This window comes from Carassius gibelio, chromosome B5, assembly GCF_023724105.1.
Source record: "Carassius gibelio isolate Cgi1373 ecotype wild population from Czech Republic chromosome B5, carGib1.2-hapl.c, whole genome shotgun sequence".
Classification (NCBI taxonomy): Eukaryota; Metazoa; Chordata; class Actinopteri; order Cypriniformes; family Cyprinidae; genus Carassius; species Carassius gibelio.
The window spans coordinates 8424380-8435706 of NC_068400.1; the positions used below are offsets into that span (position 1 = coordinate 8424380).

Genomic DNA, 11327 nt, shown 5'->3' on the forward strand with positions numbered 1-11327 from the left:
GTGAGAAAAGAAGGCGCAAGGATGCACCTTCCCATCCTTGGGGGACCGCTGGGACAGGACCGCGCCTACCCCGACATCAGAAGCATCCACCTCAACAATGAATTGCCGTTCCGGATCTGGGAGACAAAGAACAGGAGCAGAGATGAAACGGGACTTGAGAGCACCAAAGGCCTCCTGAGCTTGTACATTCCATATGAACGATACCTTAGGAGAGGTGAGTGCCGTTAAGGGTGCAGCAACCAGGCTAAAGTTCCTGATAAATCGCCTATAGAAGTTGGCGAACCCCAAGAACCGCTGCAACGCCTTCCGTGAGTCAGGGGTTGGCCACTCGGCCACGGCCCTTACCTTAGCGGAATCGGCCTTGATCCCCTCCGTCGAGATAATATGCCCCAGGAACGAAACCGACCTGGCATGGAACACGCACTTCTCCGCCTTGACGTACAGCTGGTTCTCCAGCAGCCGTTGTAGCACCTGACGGACATGTTGAGTGTGGACCTGCAATGAGGGAGAGAAGATGAGAATATCATCAAGGTACACAAAGACAAATCTGTTCACCATGTCTCTCAACACATCGTTCACCAGGGCCTGGAAGACAGCTGGGGCATTAGTAAGACCAAAGGGTAGGACCCGGTATTCAAAGTGTCCCGTCGGGGTGTTAAATGCTGTCTTCCACTCATCCCCCTCACGTATACGGATCAAGTGGTAGGCATTACGGAGGTCTAGCTTGGTAAAGACCTTGGCTCCCTGTAACAACTCAAAGGCTGATGACATCAAAGGCAGAGGATACCGGTTTTTTACAGTGATGTCATTGAGGCCACGGTAGTCAATGCAGGGTCGCAGGGAGCCATCCTTCTTCTTAACAAAGAAGAACCCAGCCCCAGCAGGTGAGGAAGAGGGCCGGATGAGGCCGGCATTTAAGGAGTCCTGAATATACTTGTCCATGGCCTCTCTCTCAGGACTAGACAGGGAATACAAACGACCCTTGGGCGGAGAAGTGCCTGGGAGGAGGTTGATGGCACAGTCATACGGCCGATGAGGAGGCAGGGATGTGGCCCGGGACTTGCTGAAGACCTGACAAAGATCACGGTACCCCTCCGGGACCCCGGCAAGATCACCCTCCTCAACCTGAAAAACAGGAGACACAGAGCCAGGAGACAAAGCAGAACCAAGACAAGACGCAAGACATGACTGACTCCAAGAGAACACAGAATTGCCGGACCAATCCACATGAGGGTTGTGCTGCACCAGCCACGGGTGCCCAAGGACAACAGGAGCACCCGGGGAATCTAGGAGGTACAACTCAATTACCTCACAGTGATTGCCGGACACAGTCAAACTTACAGGGGTAGTGGAATGGGTGATGGAAGAGATGAGGAGACCATTTAGGGAGCGAACAGAAATAGGAGAAGGAAGAGGAATAGTAGGAATACCCCACCGTGCTGCAACAGAGGCATCCAGGAAGTTGCCCTCAGCACCAGAGTCAACAAGTGCAGAACAGGAATGAAAGGAGTCCTTGTGCTGAATCGAGACCTTTAACATGGTACGAGAGATGGGGGAGTCGACATGAGGAGTAGCACCCACCAGGATCCCCCGGACTACTGATGGGCTCTGGCTTTTAACGGGCACTGGATAGCTCGATGGCCCGGCTTCCCGCAGTACAGACACAGGCCCCGAATCAGACGATCCTGCTTCTCTTTAGGGGTGAGGCGAAGACGCCCCACTTGCATAGGCTCAGGGTCTGTTGACGGTGACAAGGAGGTGGAAGCACTACTAGGAACGCCCTCCACCAGCATCCAGGGGGACTGAGCACCACGCCGCTGATGTCTACGCTGAAGGCGCCCCTCCACACGGAGGGCCAGATCCACAAGGATGTCAAGACTCTGCGGTAGATCTTGAGTGGCGATCTCATCCTGGATGTCATCATCCAAACCTTCCCGAAACCTTGCACGCAACGCTGCCTCATTCCAGTCACAGGAGGCTGCCAGAGTTTTGAACTGGATGGAGTAATCGGTGACTGATTGCCTGCCCTGGCTCAACCGCGCTAACTGGGCAGCTGCCTCATCGCCCTGAGCAGAGCGGTCAAACAGTTTGATCATCTCTGCCCTGAAGTCCTGGAAAGTGGCACAGAATGGAGCACGGGCATCCCACACAGCTGTTGCCCAGTCCCGGGCCTTTCCTTTCAAGAGGGTGATCACGAATGCGACTTGGGACTCCTCAGTAACATAGCGCCGAGGCTGGAGGGCGAAGACCAGAGAACATTGGGACAGAAAGGCACGGCAGGAGTTAGGGTCCCCATCATATGGCGGTGGACAATTGGCATGGGGTTCAGGCTCAGCACGAGTAGCCGATCTGCTGGCCAAGGCTTCAAGCTGGAGCCTCTGAATCTGGAGATTTAGGTCCGCTACCTGGGCTGTGAGGCCCTCAACCTCCCTTGAGGTGGTGGTCAACTGGCTGGAATGCTGTCCCAGAAGAATGCCTTGTTGACTGACTGCGACTCTTACTTGGTCTGCACCTGCTGAATCCATCGTGGTCAGACCGTTCTGTCAGGGATACGCGGGACTCAGATGCAGGTAACAGAGTTTATTAGCCCACACTGGGCAAACAGGAAAAACAGAAGAATGGCTACTCCTCAGAGCGGAGCAAAAGAAAACTCTCAGCGGGGACCAGTCCAAGCGTCTTCTGTGACGCAACGTCAGATCTCATCCACCAGAGCGTCGTTGGGTGACGCAGCGTCAAGTCACACCAAAATCCCTGAAGGAAAGGACAGAGTGCAGAGAGGAGCTGGGGGTCAGGTCTCAGAAGATCCAAAAGAGAGGTGAGGCAGGGACCGGAGGCAGAACCAGTCTAGACTGACAAGAGCAGTACCCGGGGAAAGAACACAAATCCAAAAACACAACAAGGCAGGACTAGGCAGACAGGTTGAAACAATCACACTCGAAGCACAAAACAATCACAACGGTCTGACAAAAGACAGAGCACGAGAGGAACTAAAATAGAGGAGAGCTAATGAGGAAGGAGTGGCTACAGGTGTGACAGAACACAGGGAATTAAGGGTAATGAGTGGGAGGGGGAAGAAACACTGACAGCAGAACACATGAGCTGTCAAAACAAAACCCATGTGTTCTGAGACTAGACACACAGACAACAAGACAAAAATATAGCAACACAGACCTAAGTCATGACAGTTATAAAGCATTTAGTAGTGGTCAGTTAACTATTTATGTGAGCTCATCTAAAGTGCGGACTAGTTATGCCTTGTAAAGCATTTATAAAGGATATTTAAAGGCTCAGTTATCTTCTAAACAAAAAACAGAAACAAACACAACACAGTGATACAGAACATAGAAATATTAACAGCCTTTAAATCTCATTTGTAAAAGCTTTACAAGGCATAAATAGTCCTCACTTTAGATGAGCTCACAAAAATAGTTAACTAACAACTACATATGTTTTATAACTACCTGAATTAACCCTGAATTACAGTAGAAATACATGTTAATAAACCATTTATTAACACTAAGTAACTATTACTATATGTCTGAATAAAAAGATGTATGAATGCACATTTAAATAGTTTATTAATCATTTACTTACCATTTCTAAGTGATCTTATGAACCACTGACAACTCCTTAATAACTGGTGTGTAAATAATGCTATACTTAATTTAGAAATGATAAATTGATCATTAATAAAGTATGAAAAAACAATTATTAAATACATTATAGATATGCTTTTAAATCAGGTATAAAGCATTTATATCTGTATTTATAAACTGCTTATAAATGTCTATTAATGATTTATAAATAATGAATAAACTGTTTCCTAATGCTTAACTAATGATTAATAGCATGCAGTTATTATAAAGTGTTACCCTATTTTTATTACCACAGATATATTTCTGATTACTTGATTAATCATCAGATTAATTACTCGATTACCAAAATAATCATTAGTGACAGGGATACAACTGGGCCACATATTGACACAATTTTCTAGCCAAAGGTCAGATATTACAGAAAATAAAAAAAGACACAAGGCAAAAACACTATTTTTTCAATTATAAGATTCTGTCTTTTTCAAAACATCCCAAATACACATGTTAGTGTTTTTTATTTATTAATTTACAGTTCTATTTCCATCTGTAGATTTCAATTATACTACATATCCTTCAAAATCAATTTGTTTTCCTGCACTTACATACATAAAGCTTCACAGTTTTAGTCCTATATATATTTTGAAGGTTTTTACAGAGTGCTCTGTTCATCATTCATCTGCTTAATATAACATTGTATAACTGGAAACATTGAGTTATATATAGAAAAACTCCTCAATGTACAAACCTTTAATATGTTAACAAAATTAAACAATTATTTTGGGTCTGGCTTTATCCAATGTTCAGATTTCTGTTCTGGAAATGTATGCAAATTAGTACATATTTAATTGGACATTATCTTATTCCTATATTTAAATATTTGAGAAAAAATTGTAATACAAAAAAATGTGAGTCGTTTTTACCCTGTTAAACTGCGGTTTCGTGTATTAAGCTTCACAATTAAAGTATTTTCTGTAGAAATCAACAACATTCCACACAGATGATGAATTTAAGTTTAGTCTCCTGATAAGATCATATCTCTGTGTTGACCATATCATATGCTGTAGAATTTTTTTGATCATAAAAAAAAATCTACATCATTTTGCAATATTTGCTAAATATTTGTAATATAATCTTAATATCTGGCTGATTATAAAGTGTGTGTTCCTCACAGGAATTTACTTCCTGGAGTCTGGATCCACTCTTCAGCTCTCTGTTCCCCGCAAATCTGCAGAGCTTATCCTGACAGCTCATGCCACCTTCATGGGCCTCTTCAACATATGACTCAGACACACAGTGATTTACACGTTTAAATGATAGAAACCTTTTTTATCCTGTTGCAAATCCCTTACACAAGAATTTCACACTTTCATGCTCAAAAACAGTAAATGCTTTTATGTGGTGAGTGGTTGACACCTAGTGGACAATTTAAACACTGGCATGTTGGAAATGGTACTTAATGTACAATTTTTTTTTCATATATATATATACTGTGTGCTATGTAAATATCACGTTAAATGGATATGGATTTCTGTACAATATATACACTGATCATCCACTGGCACCACTAACAGATGAATAACATACATTTTTATATTTACAATGGCATCTATCAAGGGGTGTGATACTGTATATTAGGCAGCAAGTAAACAGTCAGTGTTGGAAGCAAAAAAAATTACAAATAAAAAAAAATGAGAAAGAGAAAAGATCTGAATGACTTTTGCAGTGGGTAATACCTACTAAAAGTGATGCAAGGAAGAACAACTGGTGATTCAATATCAAGGGCATCCAAGGCTCATTGATGCACATGGGGAGCAAAGGCTAGGCTGTCTGGTCCGATCACACAGGAGAGCTACTATAGCTCAGATTGCTGAAAAACTTGATGTTGGCTATAATAGAAACCTGTGAGAACACACAGTGCATCACAATATCGGGCTGCATCGCCACAGACCAGTCAGAGTGCCCATGATGAACTCTGTCAACCGCTGCCATGTGAGTGTCAGAACTGGACCATGAAGCAATGGAAGAAGGTTTCCGGGTCTCTGGAACCATTTTATTTTTTAGATCAGTTGGATGACATATGCGCATGATATTTTCCCTGGGGAAAGGATGGCAGCAGGATGAACTATGGGAATAAGGCTTTGACATGTACCATCTACCTAAAGATTACTCAAGACCATGAACATCTCTTCATGACAAAGGTGTTCACTGTTGACAGTGGCCTCTTTCAGCAGTTTAAGGCATTTCCAACTTCCCAGATCTCTCTGTTTTGTTCAGTCCAAACTTGGAGAAACCCGTTCATGCTTTTATCTCCAGCAGAGTGGACTATTGTAACGGACTCCCCACTGGCCTTCCCAAAAAGACCATTAGACAGCTGCAGCTCATCCAGAACACTGCTGCCAGGATTCTGACTAGAACCAGAAAATCTGAGCATATCACACCAGTCCTCAGTTCCTTTCGCTGGCTTCCAGTTTAATTTAGGATTGATTTTAAAGTATTAATACTAGTTTATATATCACTCAATGGACTAGGACCTCAATACATTGCAGATATGCTCACTGAATATAAACCAGACCACTCAGATCATTAGAATCAAGTAAGTTAGAAATGCCAAGGGTTCACTCAAAACAAGAGGAGTGCTTTTTATTTTATGTCACCCGCAATGGAACCAGTTTCCAGAAGACATCAAATATGCTAAAACAGAGGCCATGTTTAAAGGTGACATATCATGAAAATGAATTTTTCTGTGTTTAAGTGCTACAATCGGGTCCCCGGTTCATCTACCAACCCAGGAAATGTGATAAAGATTATCATTTAAATTTTTTTTGGTTAGCCTTTTTGTGCAAGCTTGTGAAAGAAAAAGAAAAACAAGCTTGATGTAGAAAGGAGATCTTATTATAACATTACTGCCCCTTCTGCAGGTTTCCACCCCCATAGTGACGCCATTGTGTTTTTGCAAGCGACAGCAGTGTACCAGTTCTAATGCCATAGTGAATGTTTGAGCAAAGCACGCTGACTATTCTGTCTTTGGCTGCACTGAGCACAGAACACTATTTAGAGTCCCAGCCTCAGAGGAGACAAAAGAGCAGTGGGTTTATTGATTTATTTACTGTATGTCACGCTGCTGCAACACAGATCTAATATAAACATGCCATTTCTTTCTCAGCTGTTTACCTTCACAGACATTACAGACAGTTTTTGTAACTGGTGTGTTTTTAATATAAACTTGTATTTGACAATTAAGCGAGATAAGACATGAAGGAGAAGTTTAGTACTCAGATTCTTTCTGTATGTGATGTGCTTCGAATATGTGCACTCAGAAAACTGTATAGCAGAACTTTAAACTAATATGGTTTAACATTTTAACATGATAGACATGATAATCAAAATCAAATGTGTTTTTTCAGCAGAGTATCTGAGATACCAGCTGTAAAGGCACAGCCCTATTCTGGAAAAGGGGGTGGGGAGCATCAGCATCATTTGCATTTAAAGGCACATGCGTGAAAACAGCCAGTTTCTGTTTCCACTCAAAATAGGCATATTCAAAATGAAATAATACATGATCTGTGGGGTATTTAGAGCTGAAACTTACCAGACACATTCTGGGGACACATAAGACTTGTATTACATCTTGTTAAAAGGAGAATCTTAGATTCAGACTCAAAACTCATCAGTTTAGCTGTGCATTTACTGAATGAGCTCTGAGCTACAGTACGTCCGAATAATTACACTGCCTTTAATGTATCTTCATATATGTTTTTTTAATTCTTCTTCACTGTTTTAATTAATTTTAAATCAATTTAAAATGTATTATTTGCTTTTATTTTTGTGATTATGTTTTATGATTAGTTTATTTTTTTGTTTTATGTAAAGCACTTTGAATTACCATTGTGTATGATTGCCAGATACCTGTAAAAAAAAACCTTCCTTGTCTAAAGCAGGGGTTCTCAACTCTGGCCCTTGAGGCCCACGTTCCTACATAGTTTAGCTCCAACCTTGATCGAACTCACCTTCCGGTAACTTTCCAGTAACCTGAAGACCTTGATTGGCTTGAACTTGTTCAAGTGTATCGGAGCTAAACTCCTCGAGTGCAGGAGTTGAGAACCCCTGACTTAAAGGATCAGATACCATATGTTCAGAGGTCCTGTTGTGTCTATTTTTCAGTGCATCAGATATGTTTTGGCCACACAAGTGGGAACTACATAATAGTATGCGGGTGGTTGTAATGTTGTGGCTGATCAGTGTATCACATTGCCAAGGTATTATTCACTGATACAATAACTGCAACATGGTTCCACCATAGTGCTTTTTTTGTAAATATCACACTATGCAAACTGTAATCAGTAACTGTTCTCTCAAAATCTCTATAACGTTCTTATGCTTTATAGTGGCATGGTACGTGTCCCTTAATTTTGATTTTATTTTGATTTCAAAATAAATTCAGAGCTGTCATTAGCCGCAGTTTCAGTCCAGTTTGATCTTTGTTTACATTTGCACCTTCCCCCTGACTGTATTTGGTACTTATGGTTGCTGATTTGATTTGCTGTTTCGTTCAGCTGCGTCTCCTCATTAGCCTGTGTATTTAAGTTCCTGTGTGTTCAGTTTTAATTGACCAGTCTCATCAGTGTCACTTCTGTGTTGTTCACTATCCACCCTGTGTTTGGATTAAAGATTTTTGAAACACTCATCTTCATCTTTGTGCATTTATCACAATGTGACAGTAAATGGGAGATAAAAATACTCATGCATTGTAAATTTATGCAACAAAAAAGTAAAAACCTAAAAAAATAAATGAATATAATATATGCCCACAGTGCAAACACTGAAAATAAACATCTCAGTCTGAATTAATCGCTCTAAATCAGACCCGTATAACCTTTATCGCACTAAATCAGCCTTTATAAATATTGTTGGCGTGCGTCCAATAATCTGTACTCTCTTCCAATATCATAATGTGAGTTTTTATTATTTATTACACATTTATTCGGAAAGCCCAACAACAAAAAGTAATTATGCAGGAAAGATTTCTCACACCTAATTATTTCTTACACTGGAAATAAATGTAAAATCACGTATCTGTAATAGTTTTTATTGTTTTTTTTTTCTCTCTCTCTCTTCTTCTTACACACATAATAATTAAAGTAAGGGGAATGAAATAAACACAAACAAAAAATCAGCTAAATGTGATGCTTCCTATTTGTCTGCAAAAAGCTGTGCTTTCTGGCTATTTTTATTTATTTATTTTTATTTATCTTTTTAACAACTAACTAATTTGCCAGGCATCTGCAGGTACTCATCAGCAAAAATCAGTAAAATCTGCAGCCTATCATAAGTAGTTGACAAAGTCAAATGAAAAAATTAAAAAACAAAACAAAAAATCTACAATGTGTTCTGATTCACAGGGTCCCTATGCAATGTTCACTGCTCTTTACAAAACGGAGAAGGAGATATATGTATAAATGTACTTATACGCTGTATATAAATAAATGTATTATATATATATATATTTACTTCACATGACAAAATTTGTTCTTTCAGAATGACCTGCAAGATCATCAGAGACAGAAATCATCACAGATTCAGTCAGACAGATTCAGGGTTTTGAATATGTAATTTACTCATTAACATACATCTAATGCAAATTCTAATACAATTCTTTTATGTACTGTATAGGCAGATAAAGATAGAGATGCAGGGAACTCGATGAACTCTCAGCTTGTTATTCTCAACCTGGTTGTGTGATTTGCCCTTTGACCTTTTCCCAGCATTGCTCAGATAACCTCCCTGACCTGATATAAAACTGAATGTGCACAGTTATATGCATTTTCTGACTATTGTTCATTAATTAGTAAGATTACATTGTCTCCTGATGACATGGAAACACTTTGAACCCACCAAAATACATGAAAATAAATCAGCTTTAGATACAGTGGCAATAATACGTCTTTGGGCAAATAAAATAAAAGAAAAGGAGAAAAAAAAGAAAAGAAAAAAGGAATGCCATTCAAATGCATTAGAAAAAAAACATTGTAATGTGTAGCATTTATTTTTATATTATAATTAAAAAAAATCATGTTTTTATTCCATTTGTAATAACTCTCCATTAAAAAAATTAATTGTCACTTGACACAAGAGTTTTGATGTAAAGAGCACGATTTACTGAATGGAGAAACTATTATGGGTTGTATTATGCACATTTCAAGACATCACAATAGACATTACATCATTTCAAAGTTGACTTTATTTCTAAAAATGTAAAGTTAGTTCAGCAATATTTTTTAGTTGAAGTAAAGTGAAAATTCTACTCAGAGATTTTGTATCTTTAACTTATGGTAAAATTAAGTTGTAAATAGATATTTAAAAAATGTATAAGAAAATATAATAATTACATATGATGTGGTTCTTATAATAAACTTTTGACTAGACATTTTACTTTAATAAGTGCATATTAATATTACAATTTTGATTAACATTTAATTTTAAATTAAGATTTGAACCAAACATAATTTGAAAAATAAAAATAAAAAAATAAATAATAAGCATGGCTATCCTGGCCACAAAGTTTTTTTTTTTTTTTAAAGTTGATCCAAAGTTTTATTTGTTTGTTTTTTGTTTGTTTGTTTGTTTCAATTTGCTAAAAGTCACCGTGGGCCCAGTTACTGCTGTTAACAGTCATTGCAAAAATGTCCAAAGCTTTCTGAAGCTACTGTATGTAAATGTACAAGAAGTACAAACCAGGAAGCTATATGTCATCAGTAGCATTATGTTGTGTGTGTGTGTGTGTGTGTGGTTCACTGCAGAGTGCAGACCAACACAGTGCTCATGCAGTAGCTTAGACTTCCTTACCGCTTGTTCCAGCATGCAGAGGCCAGGAAGGCCTTCACTCAGAGGAATAAAACACAAGAGAACGGACAGAATAGGAACGAAAGGCTGCCTCTTCCTGCCATTTTGGAGGCTGGCACTCAGGGTGACCTTAATTGTCTGGCAGGGTCAGGTTTGTGGTTGCTGATGTAATTTCCACACACACACACACACACTCTTTCACTGGCACACACCCTGCCTGCCGCTATAGCTCCTGACAGGATGACAGTGTTTGTCATTACTCAAAGGAGTTTTGACTAAAGGAAAGCACTGGTCAGACACTGACCACACATTTCTACTGCAATGACTCTTATGTTAGAGCTTATGCTCTTGGACTTGGTATAATGGTACAGAATTCACATTCTGTGGTTTACACTTTGTTACTGATCAAAAAAACACAGACAAATACATAAATAGACATGGTAATAATGTTTTTATTTGTATTTATTCTTTGTACATGTATTATAGCACTAAAGTATTGATTTATCAATCACGCCAAGGTTTCTGGACATGGTACTGTGGTGATATCAAGACTTTAAGGCATATACCATGGCAGTATCATGGGTTCACTTACAAAAATTAACCTTGTATATGGTACCATAGGCCTAGGTACGTGTACATTTGTGTACATTTACAATGGTCTCAGCAGTTTTAGTACCATTTCATTTCATGTGCTAAACTCAGAAATACATAAATTAAAAATTTAATGAAATTTAATTTTATGAATTTAAAATGCATACAAAATTTCTGTCCATCTGGATTAAGCAGTTTTAACAAAGAAATGAATAAAGTTAATGTGATGCATCAGACACATATTAAACATTTAGGAGACAGGTGAGATTTCTCAACAATCTTTACTTTATTATCTATTTT

General features: G+C 39.3%; 1 protein-coding gene across 2 annotated transcripts in view; it reads left to right on the forward strand.

Annotated features, from left to right (window-relative positions):
- Window positions 1-8278, forward strand: part of LOC127957620 (tumor necrosis factor ligand superfamily member 13-like) — a 32580-nt gene extending 24302 nt beyond the window's left edge. For both annotated transcript variants that reach the window (XM_052556243.1, XM_052556244.1), the window contains exon 6: window positions 4768-8278. In XM_052556243.1, coding sequence (XP_052412203.1) covers window positions 4768-4877 — 110 coding nt within the window. In that variant the 3' untranslated portion in view covers window positions 4878-8278. The remainder of the gene's footprint in view (window positions 1-4767) is intronic.
- The last annotated feature ends 3049 nt before the right edge of the window (window positions 8279-11327 follow it).